Source organism: Monodelphis domestica, chromosome 5 (genome assembly GCF_027887165.1).
Source record: "Monodelphis domestica isolate mMonDom1 chromosome 5, mMonDom1.pri, whole genome shotgun sequence".
NCBI classification, from domain to species: domain Eukaryota; kingdom Metazoa; phylum Chordata; class Mammalia; order Didelphimorphia; family Didelphidae; genus Monodelphis; species Monodelphis domestica.
This window is the reverse complement of record NC_077231.1, coordinates 256607389-256627508: the sequence shown is the minus strand read 5'-3', so window position 1 is coordinate 256627508 and position 20120 is coordinate 256607389. Positions and strand designations below refer to the sequence as shown.

The following is a 20120-nucleotide window of genomic DNA, read 5'->3' as shown; positions in this document are numbered from 1 at the left end:
CATTCTTCTAAAAATATGAAATAATTAAAAATAAGTTCCTCAAAATAACTTCAGGATACAAGAGCTGGGTGGGAAAATGAGGAGAGATCATAGACCTCTTGGAATTCAAACTGTTCATTAGAAAGATGAGGAAACTGAGACCCAGAGATAAACTAACCTGCCCAACATCATATAGATAGAAAATAGCACCCCGATTCTGAATACAGATCTTCAGGCTCCAAATCCCCTGCTTTACAACATAGGCAAAAAAGTCTTTTTGCACTGCTGTGCAATTGCACTTACTGGCAATAAAACCCCTCAAAAATCTGAAAAGAACTGAATAGCCCTTTTAATGATAAATGATTTATATACCATTGGAGTTTTGATAGTGTTATTGTTGAATGGTATAAAATTAAATGGCTAGTCTTGTCCCTAAAGAGGGGATATCAGATGACAGCCTCTCTTTCTTTGAAGAAGCAGCATGATAATGGATATGGAAACAGACTTTGTTTTTCTCTTTCTTCCTCTACAAGAATCTTTTCTGGTGAGATTGTGAAACATAGGCACTAGCTTCTGGTTGGCTTGCTTAAAAAAAAGTTTTTTTAATAATCCAATCCTATTGTATAAACTTTAATTTATAGTTGTGTTGTCAAAATTTCATCCTATTACTGATACTCTTACTTCAACATAAAGGAAAGCCAGGTGTTGCCACAGGATGACTTTTCTTCATAATTTAGTTCTCTCTTAAAATGTCTCAGAAAATTTTACATCCTGAGAAAGACAAGACCTCTTGGGTAGAAAAGATTTCAGCACCAAAAGACTCTAAAATAGCTGTAGAACTTAACTTTATGATTCCTTAGTGTTCTTAAACCAGATTTTAGAAAACCTGGTTTTCTATTTAAAAACCTTTATATATAAACTATATTTCTTCATAAAGGTGGGTAATTGAGTTATCAGTTGTCATTTTAATATAGTTTGGGTGTTTATAGTGTGAGGGTTTTTTTTTAATATGTGCTTAGAAACATTAGAATAGCATTTTTAGAATCGTTTTGTGACTGGTTTATAAAACTGGTCTTAAGGAAAAATTATTTGAATAGTATTAGAAACTTTAAAAAAGAATCATTTCCATAATTGGCTTACTGTGACATAATAATAGCACTTTAAAATAAGAAAATGCTCTCTTCCAATGCAAGTCAGCAGCTGTTATGTAACTGCAAGAGTTGTAGAGAATTTCTGAGAGTACTTGGGACATAAAGTGTCTTTGCCCAAGGTCCCCAAAGCAACATGTGTCAGATTCCTTTGTCTGAATTCACCACTTTCTACTTTGCCAGTCTCTTTCACTTTCCTGTTCTTTTATACTTCAGAATTTTAAATTGTTATTTGTAGTGATGTCACTTATATATTCCTGAATGTGTGTTGCTGCTCCCTTCCAAGTGACTTAATCTGGGGGATAAATAATGAAAAACATGAAAAAGCAACATTTCATCAAATTAACCAAATATATTAGTCAGCAAACATTTGTCAAATGCTTTCTGTATACTTTATGAAGACATGATGCTAGGACAAAACCAAAAATGAAACAGTTATTGCATTCTTGGAGTTTATATTTTGCTGGAGGATAGCAGTATAAAGTTCTTAACCTCTTTTTGTGGCATTAAATATTAAAACACATTCGTGGAAACCATAAGAACACCTGGTTTTTCAGTCTTTCTCTGGTGGTTTTTGTGATCAAGTATCAAAATGCTTATTTGTTGTAGACCTGGGGATAGGAAACTCAAATTTGTAATATCCAAAATAATAAAATAGAATTAACATATTGCTTTGGTTCCAGGCAATTTAAAAAATGCAACCTAGTAATTTGTTGATGTTTGAAACTGTTAATGATCTAATTTTGATAGATTTTCATGCCTGAGGATCTGTAAAATAATTTTACGAATCATTCTTTGGTAATTTGCTCCCCCTACTGGCAAAAGTGCAACATTCATGAATAGCTCAATGGTTTTATAACAAGATAATTTGAAAATAAACTAATAAGAAGTAGAATCACAAGTTTTATCTCTTTTAGGGCATGAGACTAATTAAACTCCATCATTATATTACCTGGAAAATTCTGGTTTTTGTACTTGTTGATCATTATTTCCTTTTTCAAGCAACTCTGAGAAAAATTCTGTACTTTGTTTTTTCATAATTTTGGATTCCAAACCTCCCCCCTTTCCCCATTTGAGAAATAGATTCATATAGATTATAGTGTACAGTCACACAAAACGTTTTCATATTAATCATGTTGTAAAATAACCCCCAATAAGAAAAACTTTCAATTTGCATTCAAATTCCTAGTGATGATTTCCCTCCTGGAGGTGGGTGAATAGCATTTTTCATCATAATTTCTTTGAGCTTTTCGTGATTCATTGAATTGCTTAAAATAGCTAAAAAATAGCTAAGTCACTCACAGTTGGTCATCATATGTAGTATTATTGTCAGTGTACAACATGTTCTGTTTCTGCATTCTTCACTTTGCATCAGTTCTTTTAAGTCTTCCTAGATTTTTCTGAAACCAATCCTGCCTGTTATTTCTTATTGTGCAATAATATTCCATCATGAGCAGTATAGATTTAAAAGAAATATTTATAGACCCACTCTGATAATATTAGGGCTGAACAGGCATATCACATTCTGAGCTAAGGTCATACTTCTGCTTATTGTTTGAGTCAGGCTTGTGCTTTGGCCTTCTCACATCTAGTTTTACTTCCATAATGCCATGGTCTACAAATAAGTGATCATGATCCTGCTTTTATAAAACAGTTCTTTATAAAACTGGTTTGAGAGATGAAAGAAAACAATAGAGAAACAATATGTTATGGTTAATGACTAGCGCAGTAGACTTGGAATCAGGAAGAAAAGAAGTAGGTGCAAATCCTACCTCATATATTTACTAGTTGTGTGACTGACACTTATCTCCTTCCTTTTTAAAATAGGGAAATTAGTAGGCAACTTCAGGGGTCCCTTATATAAATTCCTTATCCTATGTTCCACTAATGTATTTCTATCTGAAGAAGAATGAGATGAATTGGGCAGCTAGGTAACATAGTAGATAGAAAGCCAGGCCTAGAGTTAGGAGGGCCTAGGTTCAGTTCTGGCCTTAGATACTTCATAACTGTGTGACTTTGGTCAAGCCATTTAACCCTATTGCCTAGCTCTTGTCACTCATGTCTTAGAATTGATACTAAGACAGAAAGTAAGGGTTTTAAGTTAAAAAATGAATTTAGGTCTCTAGACCCAGGGTAATTACATTCCCTCTTAGATATACATATATAATCAAGTGTTTGTATTGGGGTTGGGTGTCATGGAAGATAACAAAAGATCAGAGATTTAGAAATTTTCAAAATGGTGAACATTTTTTGAGATAAGGTCATAGATCTAAAACTAGAAGGGATCTTAGAGGTCATTGAGTCCAACTCTGAAACATAAGAGACTGTATAGCACTGATAAGGAAATTGGGATCTAGAGAAGTAAGTGTCAAAGCTGAGATTTGAACTTAGGTCCTCATACTTGAAAACCAGTGTTCCTTTTGTGATGCTAAGCTGTTTCTCTGTGGTGGAACGATGATGCAGGTTATTAGAATGAAGGACTTCTATGTATGTATGTATTAGTACTTGAGTATGACTGTAAGGGTGGAGGAGATGCTTGGATCACCTGAACTCGGAGAAATGAGACAGTTACCTTGACCAGTGGGTTATATAATTAGTGATATGCTGCCAGTTGTTTACACATAGTGTATCTTCATTGACCTTTGAGTGACATATAATTTTGATTCATTGGTGATCATAGTTTTTCAGAAATTTAGAAAAACAGGAGTGGTGTTTTCAAGATGTGCTGTATTTTTGATAAACATTCAGATCATCAAAAATGCAGCCTCTTCTCTTCTTTTTTCTTGTAGTGCATGATGCCCATCTGCAGTATCTGTCTAGTCAGTTTTATGGGAAGTTCATGCCATTAAGTACATCATAAACTAGAGAGGAGATAGTCTTCATCAACTTGTTTTTTTCCTGATAGGCCAAACTCTTTTGAGTGATTGTGGATTTCTTTTAGGAGGCTCTGCAGTGTTCCAGGGCTTGATGCAGTCAACGCACTATCATCCACAAACAGGAGCATCTACAAGACCACCATCTCTAAGGAATCCTTCTTCTGTTGGGACTCTGTGCTGGATGTCCTTCATGATGGTGGCAAACTTTGCCAACATATATATTCCCTGCTTGATGTTAATAGAGGAGTTGTTAAACAAGGCGAGCATTCATATCCTTATTTTATTCCTTGATTGATAGTAAATCATAATTGATTTTCAACCAGAGTTATCTCTGTAGTTATAATTTTCTTTAAAAGCCTTGTATGATCTTAATAATGATCTTAAAAATACTGTTTTGGAGAAGTGCTTACAAGCTGCATTTTGACTGAAATAATTTTTTTTTGTTTTGTTTTTATTGGCAATAAGCATGTCAGGCTCTGGTTTTTCTTTATACCTTTCAGGAACTTGTAATACTGAAAAGATATGATCTGTTACATAATATTCTTAAAGTCTCTTGGTCCTCTTTGGTATTTTCCTCAAATATAATTTGATCTATGTGTAGATTATTTTCATTAACATTTCATAAAAATGGGAAAATTAAGAATATGGATCAGTAGTGTCTTACTGTCACTTTTTTGTCATTTTATCATCTCACATTTTCCCCTACCTTTGGTATATTCCCATCCTTTAGATTCCTTAAGAATCAATTCATCAACATTCACTTATTACCTCCTGCATAAATCTCTGTGGTATGTACTTAAGTTGTTCTGACTGCCTTTTCCATCTTTGTTTTATTTAGTGCTATATCTCTTACTTCATGTACTATATAATAGACTGAGATGTTGAGTCTACACATCAAGTTTATGTGTCTGTGTGTGTGCATGAATACCACCCATATGTCCACAGAATAAAGATAAAGATAATATAAAATATGCAGTACTCAGTGAGGGCACTAGCAGTTAAGGGGAACAGAAAATTTTTGTGAGGGAGGTAATGCTTTGAGCTTCATGTTGAAGGAAGAAAATAATTCTGGAAGGTAATGATGTGGAGTGGGTATATTCCAAGTTTGGAGAATGGCCAGTGCCAAGATATGGGAAATGGAGATGGAATGTTCTGAGTATGGAATGGAGAAACATCTGGTTTGACTGGATCACAGAGAATGGAGGGAGAGAATAATTTTCAGTGAAGTCAGATAGGTTAAGGAAATTTTCTTTAGGGCATTACAATTTAAATAACAGAAGAGTCTGTATTTGATTCTAGTGGCGAAAGGGAGGCATTGGAGTTGACTTAGTAGGAAAAAATATATGATACCACCTATCCTAAAGGAAAATTACTTTGATAGCAGTGTGGAGGATGGATTGAAATGGGAACAGAAGAGGGAGGGAGACCAATCAGGATTCTGTTGTAAAATAACATAGAAGAGAAGTGATAAGCACCATATGAAGGTGATAGCCATATGAAGAGAAGTAGTACCAAAATGACTAATGGGGGAAATGTTTTACATAAGTACACATGTAAAATCTGTAATAGATTGCTTACCATCTCAGGGAGAGGAGGGAGGGTTGGGAGGTAGGGAGAGAATTTGGAACTCAACTACAAAAAAAAGTGTTGTTGTTTTTTTAAACCCTTACCTTCTGTCTTAGAATCAATACTGTGTATTGGTTCCAAGGCGGAAGAGTGGTAAGGGCTAGGCAATGGGGGTGAAGTGACTTGCCCAGGGTCACACAGCTGGGAAGTATCTGAGGCCAGATTTGAAGCTAGGACCTCCCTCTCTAGACCTGGCTCTCAATCCACTGAGGTACTCAGCTGTCCCATCAACAAAATTTTTAATGAATGTTAAAAATTTTTTACCTGTAATTGGATGAAAATAAAATAATTTTTAAAAAAGAATTCCAACTATGGTCTTTAAAAAAAGGGTGGTTAGATGTGGGAGAAGCTATGGCAGTAGAAAAATGGCAACTCTTTGGAAATGTGGGATGAGGGATAGTGAGGAGTTGAAAATAATGCCAAGATAACTATTACCATGGAAAACTAGAAGAATGCAGTGGTACCTTTTAGAGAAATAAGCTTGTAGGGGAAGATAATGAGTTCACTTTTGGACATGTTACATTTAATATATCTCATGGACATCTCTTTTGAAGTGCCCTGTAATTAATGGGTGATGTAATAGAAGCTGAGGAGAAAGTCTGGAGCTGGATATACAAATCTGAGTTATCCTTATCAGTGATTACTATTAGAATTATTATTACTAAGCCCATCAGAACTGAAGAAAATAGTATAGAAAAGAAAAGATTAGGAAGTCTAGGATAGAGCCTTGTGGAGTATTTGGAGGGGAGTCATGATACCATCAAGGAGTTGATAGGCAGGTAGAAGAAAAAAACAGAAGTGAGTACTGTCCAGATAGCCTGGAGAGAAAAGCAAGGGGTCAATAGTGCCACTTAGCAGCTGCATGATGAAATAGAGCTGAAAAAGTACCATCAGGTTTGGTGATAGGTGACTTGGGAGAGAATCAATTATGAAGCTGGAATAGAATTGACATCTGATGGTTATTTATGAGATTCAGTGGGGAGAAGGAAGAGTTGCTGATGATCACAGGTTCCTTCAAAGATGCTGGCGCCCTTGACAGATAGAGAAGCTTGATAATTTGATTTCAAGGGATATATATCCAAGGATAACTGTGTTGCATATATATACATACACACACACTCAAAGATTTATGGTATTGTCAATATGATTCCATCAATGCCGACTACTAGCCATCCTCCTTCTTTGATATTACTTACTTGTTAAATTTTGCAGCCTTTTCATACTTAGCATGACGCTGTCCATTGTCATACTGCTTTTTGATTCTTTGGAAACTGTGTTCTATGTTTTGAAGGCAGACAGCAAGATGGACAAACTATTTTTTTATGGACTTTTTGGGGAAAACTTTGAGGTTATTGAAGAAACTGCTGGTTCCTAAAGGTGAATCCATCTCACCCTCCTGGTTTAATTTTGGACTCAACTTACTCCCCATTTTAACTCTCTATACAAGATGAAGAGTTTTGTTGATAATTTCTATAGACTGCCATAATTGGGGTCTATCCATTTGCTTTTCCCATTGTGTATGGTTAAGCCAAATTCTTGGGACTTGATACAGTTAGCATGCATCTGCTAGCAATAGTATCTGGTAGACCTCACCATCCCTAGAAAATCCTCTGTAAATTAGATTCTTCTCTGAATTGTTTCTATCCTGGTGGTTAACACTCTTGACGAGAGTGTCTTTACCTATTTTATGTTCATGTAAACTTTGAGATAAGTGATTTGAATATTTCAGTTTTTCTATTTTTCAAGGAATTTATGATTCATGCCTTATTGCAAAGTCTTTGGAGGGGTCTTCTGAATTGAAGGCTTCTTTATAGTTAACAATGACATTAACAGACTTTTAAATTTTCATTTTTTAATCAATTGTACGATGATAAAAATGTGGCACAAGCCTACCTTTTTCTTTGCTAGTATGTTAATGAAGGATGCTCTCTTTATATGTGCCAGTGCTTTGTATATGGGGGAAATAGGCAAGAAAAATGCTATAATTGTTGATAGCATCTCTCAGTGTTTTTTGGAGGGGTGCTTTATGAGATCTGATGTTTTTCCCACATCAACATCTGATTTTCACAGCTTCACAATTGTGTTTTCTCCAGCACAGACCTACTCTGTACACTTAGTTTTGTTTTTTCTCATCTTTGTTTTCTTTAGTAACATTTTGACTTCCTGTATAAACACAACTAAAACTGATATTATTGTCTTGGATAGTGAAAGTGATTGCTCATTAATTTTTAAAAATATGACTTTTATTCTTTTGCCCGCCTTTAATTTTCACTCATATATTCTAGGGATTACTTGGGTTGACTTTGCAATTTAAGTTTTACTTACAGTAGAGCCCACAGTAAATTGACTGTAAAGCCCACTACTTTACTTTGCTTTTTGGGTGATGTTATTCATAATCTTTTATCAGCCTTCTTTGTAAGATTCTACATGTTTATTTTCTAAACTAGTTTTCCCTTTGATTGCCATCTCCCTGTCTTTGGCAAGTAACTCAGGTGTTTGCTAAGTCAGGCACACTTCGGTTTCATGGCTTCTTTGTTGTGGCAATTGATTTACATTGGTTAAAGATCAAGATTTTGTTAAAATTGGTATCTTTTCTATTGTCCATTGCCTATTTTTCAATATTTATTGATTTGTTTGAATATGTCAGGATCAAACTGTTTTAAATGCATATTATTTAATCCCTTTCATTTTAAAAAATATTTTAGCTTTCTACTAATTTAGATCCTTTGCTCTAACAAATTGGCAAGGACAATTATACAGCTATATGTTTATGCATTTTTTTCTAGAGCTCTGATTTTCTTGATGTAGAAAACTGTTGCAGGTGATGAAAGCTCCCTCTTCAATGCAAATATTCTATATTAAGTTTTAGTTGCCTGAAACATTGAGAGATTTTAAATATATAGAAAGGTTCTTATTTCCAAGAAGATAGGTGAAACTTATTTGTTCAAATCCCCCTGCAGCTTCTTGGTCAATTGCAAAGCATCTTATTATATGAGAATTCTCTCCCTTCTTTCTCATTTTCTATTTAGGGACAATTATAAGACAAAACATACTCAGGAGTAGTGAAGTGGAAGCAGTGGCAACAGGTTCTAGGAATCTTCTTGTATCCAGCAGCTCTTTATATTCGGAATTTGTGAATTTTGCAGGAAGAGCAAGGCCCTCTTCTGTCTTTGTCTCTGTTATTGTGTGTCTCTTTCTCTCATCTCTGTCTCTAAAGCACTCAGGGCAGGGATTTGGGCAGTCACTGGAAAGAAGTGCTCTGCCTTTCCTACCTTATAGTTACTACTGGCAGATGGTGTTCCTAATATATGCTATGTGTATGTGTTTAAGTGGAAATATGTTGCTATTGCTTCTGCTGCTATTTGGAGAGGCCAGCAAGGCTTAAATTAGATGAGTTGTCTTTGGCATTATGTAAATCATATTTATAAAAATTATCTTTAGTGTTTTGGGACTATTTATATTATATTAGATATTATTTTCCTGGGGCTAAAATTTTTTTTCTAAAGTGTAGGCTTGACTGAGTCTGGTTCCCATGGTTTTTATAATAAAAAAATCCTCAGTTTGGCATTTAAAACTTTACAACTTAGCCTCTTCAAATTTTTCTAATTCTTCTTTCACATTGTCTAGTCTTCCTATTCTTTTTACTATTCTTTACACATGACACCTGATCTCTCATTTGCATGCCTTTGCAATAATCTTCATTCCTTAGAATTTTCTTTTTCAACCTCCAACCTCTTAAGCCTTAGACTTCTGATTTTCTTTTCCCCATTCTTTTCTAATACAAGCTTAATAAAATTCTCCTCTATTAAAAATCACATGAACAAATCCTTACATTAACTTTCTGTTTTTATGCGTTTGGTTTTCTATATACACACCTTTCTGGGTAATTAATACTGCAGACAATCATTCTGGATAATTTGAGTATATTCATTCTAAAAATATGCTTACATAATTTTTTTTTGAATCCCTTATCTTCTGTCTTAGAATTGATACTAGTATTGGTTCCAAGGCAAAAGTACAGTAAGAGCTAGGTGTTTGGGGGGTAAGTGACTTGCCCAAGATCACATAGCTAGTAAGTGTCTGAAGCCATATTTGAATCCAGGACTCCTTTCTCTAGGTCTGTTGCCCTATCTTTTATCTTATTCTTATTGGTAAACACATTTCCATCTACTCTTTTGGTGTAGACTTAATCATACTGTAATAATAATATTAATAATCATAATGATAGCTGACATTTATGTAATGTTTTGTAAACTACAAATGCAGCACTCTGGTTGTCTTGTCATTCATTGACTCTTATCCATGCATGGCAGAGATCCGGGTGTTTGTAATGAAGCATTTTGCCATGCATGGCAGAGATCCGGGTGTTTGCAATGAAGCATTTTCTCCTAAGAACTGTATAAGCTTTCTAGTTTATCCCTATATCAGAATGAATAATCTCTTAATACAAGGTAAGCATTATTACCCCTGTTTCATCAATGAGAAAATGGAGAGATGCAGAAAGGGATAAATATTTTGACTAAGGTCATTATTTCTTAACATATGAAAAATCTAAAATTTCAGTCTTTCCTTTTTAAGTAAAATATCCTCATAGCAGTAGCAGGACTAATAAATAGTTCAGCCAGTTTATGATTAATGCAAGTTAAAATAGTGTGAAATATAATTTAGTGCAAATTATAAAATTATACCATGTCTCATTTAATGTTAGCCCAAATTCAATGAATAGGACATGTGAAAGTGAGTCAAAGATTTTAAATAGATGATATATTTCTGTATATATATGTGTGTGTGTGTGTTTTCTAATTATGCAATTTTTAACATTTTCTAAAATTTTATGTTACATATTCTTTCTCTACCTCCATTCATTCCTCCCTTTCTGAGATGGTAATCAATTTGATCTAGGTTATACATGATTAATCATGCAAAACATTTCTATATTGATCATGTTGTGGAAGAAAAATCATAAAACCAAAAATATGAAGAAAATAAGGTGAGAATAGTATATTTCGATCTGCATTCAGACAACATCAGTTCTTTCTCTGTAGGCGAATAGCTTTTTTCATCATAAGTCCTTTGGAATTGTCTTGGATCATTGTATTGTTGAGAATAACCAAGCTTTCATAGTTGATTGTCTTTGGTCTCTTGGTTTTACTTACTTCAGTTTGCATCAGTTCATGTAGGTCTGTCCAAATTTTTCTGAAATCATTCTGCTTATCATTTCTTATAGCACAGTATTTAATCATAAACCATGTTATTTAATCATATCACAACTTCTAAAGCCATTCCCAAATTGATGTACACCTCCTCAGTTCTAATTCTTCACCATCACAAAAAAAGAGCTGCTCTAAATATTTTTGTACACATAGATCCTTTTCCATTTTCTTTTCTTTCTTCAGGGTACAGACTTAACTAGTATTGCTGGGTCAAAAGGTGTTCATAACTATAGCTTTTTGGGGATATTTCCAAATTGTTTTCCAGAATGCTTGAATCAGTCCAGAACTCTGCTAACAGTTTATTAGTGACCCAAATTTCCCATATCCCTTTCAATGTTATCATTTCCCTTCCTTTCATATTAGCCAATCTGCTAGCTGTGAGATGGTACCTCAAGAGTTGTTTTAATGTGCATTTCTCTTTTTTTCCATAGGATTATATAGATAGCTTTGATTTCTTTGTCTGAAAACTGTTCGTACCCTTTGACCATTAATCAATTGAGAAATCACTTTTATTCTTAAAATTTGATTTGGTTCTCTATACATTTGAAAAATCAGATCTTTATGAGAGAAATTTATTGTAAATTTTTTTTCTCCAGATTTCTACTTTCCTTCTAATCCTGGTTACATTAGTTTTGTTTGTGATGAAACTTTTTCATTAAACATAATCAAAATTAAAGGATTTGAAATTACTACTTAGCCCATATGAATATGCTTTGCTGCTGCATTCTATATTACCATCATTTGGTAATATATTTGGGAAAAAATGAACAAAAGGAAGAATATTTCCTATAGAAACACTACCAATAAAAAAAGAAGCTTGTTGATCACATCAGAACAAAAATGGAATATAATTGAATAGTAGTTACATAGCCATAATATCTCTAAAATGGGACAAGATATCAGAATATTTGAACATGGAATGTTATAAAACACACCGGCAAAATAAAGTCAAAGTTGCAAATGCTTTTTTTTTGTAGCATACTTATAGAAATAGAACATCTTTTACCTCTGGATAGAAGATTGCATCAAAAACATCTTAGTGGAGCAGATATTTGGATAAAAGTTTCAATTATATCAAAGGTAGTGAGATAGTGAAGAAGCTTTTACTAAATGTGTTTTTTTTATTCTGATTACTTTAAATATCAAATTCAGTTGCATAATGTTAGAATTACTAGAGTTCTCAGTGACTATTATAGCTAAGGATGAGTTAGCCAAATATCCTGATGTTTTGTAGACAATAATCAAAGGTAGATCTATTAATCAAGAATTTTTTACTGTGAATTAAATGTGTTTATTCTGGGAAAAGAAGTTCTATAGAACTAAGAAAGAAAACCTTAGCCATAGATTATAAGTGTATTAGTATCATTTGATACTTTTATTGTGAGATAATGCAGAAGGAGATTTCAAATTAAAATCATTTGATCTTGAAATCATGCACTTTGAGAAGCTCTACCCATCTATCACTTCCCATTGTTTGGTGGTGAAATAAGAAGGCATGGAAGACTAAAATGGCTTTCAAAAGACTTTTTTGCCCCAGTTTTTTTTGGCCTAATTGTTGAAAAATCTTGCAAGAACAACAATATCATGTTTAAAACTTTAGTGTTTTTAGATAATACTTTAGCCAGATCACCACTATACTTAGTTCATTGTGTAAAAATCAGAACATGCAAATTTGTTAAGATCTAAACAAAGAGAAAACAGTTCCATTTATGCTGCTAAAATATTTTGAACAATAGCAGCAATGTTTTTTGTTTAAAAACCCAAACCAAAACAAACAATCCTTACTAAGTACTAAGACAGAAGAGGTATAAGTATAAGGATTAGGCAGTGGATTAAGTGACTTGCCTAGGGTCACACAGTTTAGGGAGTGCCTGAAGTTGGATTTGACTTCAAGATTTCCCATTTCCAAGCTTGGCTTTATCCACTGAGCTACCTACCTGCCCTCAGTAAGGTTCTTTTTTTGTTTTTCTCACCACTGTAAGCTTATCAATTATTTAAAAGTTTTTGTTTTTAGTTCCTACTCTATAATACACTTGAATTATACATTTTCATGTGTATTTTAAAATGGATTATCCTTGTAGTAATATAGTAAAATTGCATTTATGGAGCAGTCCAAGGTACCCAAAGCATTTACTTTTATTTACCCAACTGCCTTCAATTCTCATGTTCTTTCCATTGTACTATACCTCATTCCTTTAAAATCACCCCATTTTGTTTTGCGGTGTTCTACAAAATGCTGTAATGTTTAACATTTTGTAGGGACCATTGAAGCCCTCCAGCTGTCCATCAGTCTTCCCTCACTCTTACTGTATGACTACCTTTCCCATCCTGTGTTTCCCAGTTCCTTTGTTCTACTTATTTCTTACAAGTCACTGTTGGTAATCTGTTACAGCCCCATTATATTCATTGTGCATCTTCTCTGATGCCATTTCATCCCCCTGAAATTTATTCATTTATTTTTTTTTGTGTTTCCAGAGATTGTGGTAGTAATGATAGTGAATACTCACAGTTGATTGTTGACATTTAGAAATTGTAGTCTGGAGTGGTTCAGTGATTTGAGCTAATAAGTATTTCAGATGGTATTTGAACCCAGATTTTCCTAACTCTCAATTGAGGACAATATCTGTTGTTACACTGTATTCTCCCTGTTTTTGGTGGAAGGATTCAGTTAAAGCTGTTGTAATTGCCTTTTTTTGATCCTCGTGGATTTGGTCTTTAATCTGCCTTTGTATACAGAGTTAGAAATTTGGAAATGATTCCAATTTGGTAACCTATTATTTCCAGTTAATATTTTGTAATCAGTTTTGCTGCTTGCTTGCCATGTCTTATTATTCTTTGTTTTTATAACTGAAGAAAATACTCGTTTACAAACAGAATTTGAGATATTTACAAGATTTTAAAATCTTTTATTTCTTAATCTCACTCTATTTTCCAATATTTTTCACCATTCTTTCCTGTGTATACCATAATGAAGTCACTGTATTTTTTGACTAAGATTGAAGACTCTTGATCTTGTCAAATATACTCTTTAGCATCTACACTCGAATTTAATCCATAAGTTTTAGTTATTTTCAGAGGCTAAGATATAAACTTGTTTTATAGGTTGTAAAGGAGATATTTAAGTATAGATTGAACAAAGTGATCACTAAAATATTTTCCACCTTATTCAGCTCATTTTTGCTGGCTCTGGGTAAGCATCCCTGGTGAGATAAAACTGTAGCAAATGAAATATTTCTTGTTGCCATTGAACAGACATCTGACTCTACCAACCTTCTCATTGGACTCTCTTGAGACTTGGGGGAGAGGTGCTTCCCTCTATTTGCCTAAAACTTTTAAAATGATTTTTTTATTTCCTTTTTTTAGTGAGGACTGATTGTTTTTACTGCATTGGAGAAAAAATTTATCACAAACTTTGGCCCCTGAGGAAAGTGGTGCTACCATGTCAGTTTTCTTAATTAGAGTCACTGCTAGGTACTTATGGAAGGAGGAGAAATGACACCAAAGGGAGGGATGAAATATAAATAGAAAAAAATATATGCCAGGTATGACCCAGTAATGATGGCATGGATGAATTGATTCTCTAAGGTGTTTGACTGAGGGGATAAAGAACATCTCAGGCATTTTTATGATAGGACTTTCATCACAACCATTCCCCCCCTTCCCCCCCCCCCAACTGATAGGAAATCATCAGCCACACACCAATAGGCCTCATTTCCCTTTTATATCCTTTTTTTTAGGATAATGTATAAACTTCTTTGAGTCTTTCTTGTTCAGAGTATCGGTGAATAGGTGTTTTTGCAATTAATAGTGCACTATATTATTGCAAAAGTGATTGAAACATGGGAGAGAATATCAAATCTCAGTGCTTTTGTTGATTCTAAAAGACCATTGGTAGAACAAAATGTCACCTTAAAGACTTTTCTAACAAGATGTCAGATCATTAAGAGCATTAAATATTCCTTGAAATATATAAGAACAGATAATCTTTTTGAACTTTTGATTAAAGAAATCAGGTGAGCAATACAACTGGGAGATAAATGCTTGCCATGTGTGTTTTCCACTATAATGAAGGAGATCCAGTGCAGAGGACAAATTAGAAGAGAAGTTCTCATACCTGTTTCTTGTGCCAGACGATAACATGCTGGCTTTGTTCGTCCCAGAGTTTTGCTGCATCCTTTGTATGAGCTGATTAAAAATTAGTTGGGCCAAACAGCCTAGTAAAAATGAAGTTTATGCTTGTTTGAACTATGGAATGCAGTTAGATGAACATACATAACTATCGCAATAATATATGGGAAATTGCACACCTTTAATGAAAATTTCTCTTTGAATAGAAGAGCTTGTTGGTCCAATACCATTTCTTTGGTGGGATTGTATGTAAACCACAGAATTACTTAGTAATAAAAACTCATGTGATGAATGTGAGCTGATATCAACAGATAACTTCAAAGAAGGAGTAGCAAATGATACAGTGGAATTAGGAACACTCTTCTTTCTCAGTTCAAATCTGGCCTTAGACACTTAGGAGATGTGACCCTGGGCAAGTCATTTTACCCTATTTGCCTCAATTCTGAGCAAAATGAACTTGAGAAGGAAATGGCAAACCACTTGATTGTCTGTCAAGAAAACCCCAAATGAGTTCACAAAGAGTTGGATATGACTGAACAACAACAAACTTCAAAGAAAAACTGGTTGTCATAAAAGTTGTGTATTGAAGAATAATTAGTTTGTGCAGCTAATGCAAGAGATAACTGTTGGAAAGCATCCTGCAAATTAGGAAGGCAGATAGAAGTTATGGAGCTAGAGTTTTATCAGATAGGGCAGGCATGAGTAATTTGTGATCATCATTAGATGAAATGTCCGCATCAATGAAATCACACCTCTATTTGCATATTCAAAACAATTTCTTTGGTAGTAAATCTGAATTCATTTAAATATAAATACAGTCACTCTTTTCATTAAGTTGCCTACATTTTCATTTTTCTTTCATTAATTTCTTTCATTAATGCCCTCAGCCCATTTTTTCTCCTGTAGTGGAGTTGGAATCCACCAATGAGTAATAAGAGATTATGGAACTATTTGATTTTAGAGTTGGAACCAATGATAGAGATAATTTCCTTTCCTCTCCCACTCCCTGGATACTTAATTCAGACTTCAGTTTTTAGTTTTCAGATAAAAATTTAATAGCAAATTTATATTCTAAGTAGACTAAAAGGATTTTAGCCACCCTACTTATTTAACTGCTTGTTTTTTATTGTTATTGTTAATAGAATTGATTATAATCATAGGAAAGATTGTTTAAAAATACATGGATTTTAATGTATTAAATGTATTAAAATGCTAATATTTTAAAAATATTAAAATGATAGATAAGATGACTGTCTTTTTGTTTAGTTTCTGAATATTAGGTGTTAATAATTATTGAAATCCTTTAGTGACTTTAATATCCTCTCTATTCAATGTGTGAAAAATTATGAGCTAACAGGAATAACTATTTTTTTCTTCATCTCTCTGCATTTAGAATCTACATCAGGAGATAAATCTGTATCCCATTCTTGCACAACTCCTTCCACATCATCTGCCTCTGGGCTAAATCCCACTTCTGCACCTCCAACATCTGCTTCCACAGTCCCTGTTTCACCTGTTCCACAGTCACCAATACCTCCATTACTTCAGGACCCAAATCTTCTTCGACAGCTGCTTCCTGCTTTGCAAGCCACCTTGCAGCTTAATAATTCTAATGTGGACATATCTAAAATAAATGAAGGTAAGACAACAATATTTTATGCAAAGAAAAATTAACTTGCACAATCTAAAATGATTTAGTAGGGACAATTTGATATAATACTCTAACCAGAGCAGGGTGCTTAAAACCCATCACTATCCAAGTCCTACATACTACCTTAGTATATTCTCACATTCGCTTTTATGACTGCCTTATCAAATGTGTTGATTCATTAAATTTTAAGTCTACTGAGATGAATTCCTATTTCAATATATTTCCTGACTTGTATTTGCAAAATCAATTTAAGACTTTGTTTACATTTTTTGCTTTAATTTCATTTTATTAGGTTCAGTTCAGAATTTTAGTATTTTCTTATCTACCTCCTTACATATCTTGGTTCTTCCATACTTCTAGAAGTTTTCCTTTCTAGCTTTATATAATATTTTAGTTTGACAAACATTCATTTTCCACATCACTAATTAAAATGTTAAATTGTTCAGGGCCAAGCACAGATCTGTGGGGAACTCCATTGGAGACCTATTCCAATTTGACATTGGACCATTAATAGCTGTTTTTTGGACTCAGGTTTTTATCTAGTTCTGAATCCTACTTGTCATGATTTATCTGTCTATAATAGTATAAGATCCATCTTGTCTAAAATAATAGTATAAGTTAGTTTTATAAAATATTCTTAAGTATATTCTGTATATAACATTCCATTGACCTACCATTTTAATAACCCTGTGAAGAAAGAAAGAAGGTTATTCTGGAATGGTCTTATGTGCATTTGATTAAGTCATGCTTGTTCTTCTGTAACTTTCTTTTTTAATTAGCCCTTTGGAAATGTTTTAGAACTTTTGCAGAAATTAAAGTAAGCCTCAGTATCCTATAGTTTCTATTTAGGTTCTGTTGTTCCCTCTCTTGTAGATCAGGATAATTATCCTTCTCTTGACCTAGAGTATATCATTTGTAGTCCTGTGTCTCAAACCTCACAGTATCTCAGAGAACAAAATTAGGTTTTAGCTGCTATGCCTTGACTCTGTTATTTATTGTCCTCACCCCTGCTATCTCCAAACAACTGCCATTCTCAAAAGTCACCTTCCTGTTGTCATATATCTTCTCTTTATACCCAAACTCCTAATGAGAATAGTTTTCACTTCTTCTATCCTTCTGCTTCTCTTTTCATTCACTTCTTGATCCTTTGTAATCTGATTCTTGACATTATCACTCATCTCTGAAATTGCCCTCTCCAAATATACCAATGACTTCTTAATTGCTAAACTTAAACTCCCTGCCCCCCCTTCTCTCCCCCCCCCCCCCCCCCCAAGTCCTCATACTTTTCAAAATTAGACACTGTTTACCATCTAATCCTCCTGAATACTCTCTCTTCTGGGGGTTTTTGACCTTCCTCTCTCCTGTTTCTCATTTTACCAATTTTACTCCTCGGTCATCTTTACTCATTGTCCATATATAAAGCCCTAACTGAGCATACCAGAATGATTTGTCATTGAGCTGTGTTCTCTCTATATACTTCCCTGGATGATTGTGTCAATCCCACGGGTTTAATTATCTCTTTGTAGATGACTCACACTTTTAGCACAGCCATCTTGGGCATTTTTTATTACATACTTGAAAAGCATCAATAAACATTCATATCTACAAAAGACACCAAAAGGACATTGTACATGAAACCTCAAAACTCTTGAATGTTCCGTTTAAGTATATATTAAATTTAGCACAGGTTTACAAAACACTTTACATATATTTTCTGAGGTGGTCCTCACAACAACCCTGAATGATAGGTATTATTATCCCATTTTAAAGATCAGGAAACCCAGGCATGGACAAGTTAAGTGACTACCCAGAACCACACAGCTAGTAAATAACTAAGGCCTTAGTTCAGTGGTATTGAGAAAGCTTTACTTGTTTGTATCCTCTTCTCATTTTCTTCTCTTCTCTATTTTATGTGTGTTTTTAAAATGTGTCATTGTCTTTTTTAGGAACATAATCTCAAACCCCACGCCCTCCTGCTTCCTCCCCCCCCCCCCCCTTTTAAAAAGCAAAAGTGAAAGCAGAATGGGTGGGAGATCTCTAGCACAGGTGCCAGTAACTGAAACCATAGTACCATGTGTACCTTGGTACCTAATATTTTGTGATTGATCATGGATAACTGAAATAATTAGGGAAGAAAAAAAACCACAGATAAAGGGGGCCCTGTTATATACTGTATTTGCAAAAATAGAGGTATCCTGTCATTTTTCCAGATACTTGAACATACCCCTTTATTAAATCTAAGGAATATTAGTGCAAAAAATCCTGATAAACCCTTTCTCCCAATACACTGTTTTTCCCTTCTATTTTCAAATATGCTCATCCTTTCACAATTGAAAACAAAATCCTTATTATACTCTATAGTTGCCTCGAAATTTTATATTGGACTTCATCTAGTTCCTCTCCATCTGGCAAGAACCATTGGGAAAAGAGGAAGGAAATTTATCAGAAAATAGGTTGAGATTGACAGTTTGTACCACAATATGTTATTGTATATGTGACCTAAATATAAAGTACTATATTAAAAAGTTAAAGGAGAGTAGCAGGAGAGCCTGTAGATGAGTGTGACTAGAGGAATCATTCTTCCCTGATCAGGTCCTAGAAAACATGTATCAAATAGGGGGAAATATATCACATGTCTCTGGTAGATATCTCTTACAGGCTCTTATATGTACACACACAAAATCAGTCTTGAAATTATACTTCATGCATAGGAAATTGGTAAATGTTAGAAAAAACAGATATAGTCAATATTGAAGAGACTATGAATCACTATATTGACAGAACTCTGAAGTTATTTTGGAAGACAATTTGGAGTTGGGCAAGAAAAATTGATAACCCTGAGATGCCATAGTTTAAGCATAAACCAGATAGAAAGAAAAGTCTTATGTATAAAAATGTAGCACTTTTTGTACCATTAAGAAACAGAAAACAAAGTATGAGGTCCCCTTGATTGGAGAATGGCCAAATCGTATTATATGGATCAAGTGTAATATTGTACTATAAGAAAATTAATATTAGTAATTCAGAGAAACATGGGAATTTGTATGAACTTATAAGAACCAGAAAATCTGTGTCTACATTGACTATTAAAGCATAAATGAAAAGAACACTAAAAGCCAGTTATCTGTCTTATAATTTTAATATTCAAGCTTAGCGTAGAGAAGAAATGAAGAGAAATGGACCTCTTTGTATTTTTAGGAAAAATGGAAGACTATATGAATCTTTGAGTATCACACACTGTCAGTTGGTTTGGCTTAATATTGTTTTGTTTTGACAAGGGATTGTGGAAAGACTGGCTGATAGGGGGGATATTGTTTATCAAGTAATGTCTACTAAAAGGCATGAATAAAACTTTTAAAAATCATTCTTCTCTTGTAGCTAGATAATGTTAGATTCCACTTTAGTCATTTTGGGTTTTTTGTTTTGTTTTGGGTTTTTTGTTGTTGTTGTTTGGTTTTTTGCTTGTCATTTCTTGAGAAATACACTTGAAATGGCTATT

At 33.9% G+C, this 20120-nt stretch overlaps 1 protein-coding gene across 2 annotated transcripts in view; it reads left to right on the top strand.

Annotated features, from left to right (window-relative positions):
- WAC (WW domain containing adaptor with coiled-coil) overlaps positions 1 to 20120 on the top strand; it is a 107115-nt gene that overhangs the window by 72531 nt on the left and 14464 nt on the right. For both annotated transcript variants that reach the window (XM_056800063.1, XM_056800064.1), the window contains exon 8: positions 16364 to 16609. In XM_056800063.1, the coding sequence (XP_056656041.1) occupies positions 16364 to 16609 (246 nt within the window). The remainder of the gene's footprint in view (positions 1 to 16363; positions 16610 to 20120) is intronic.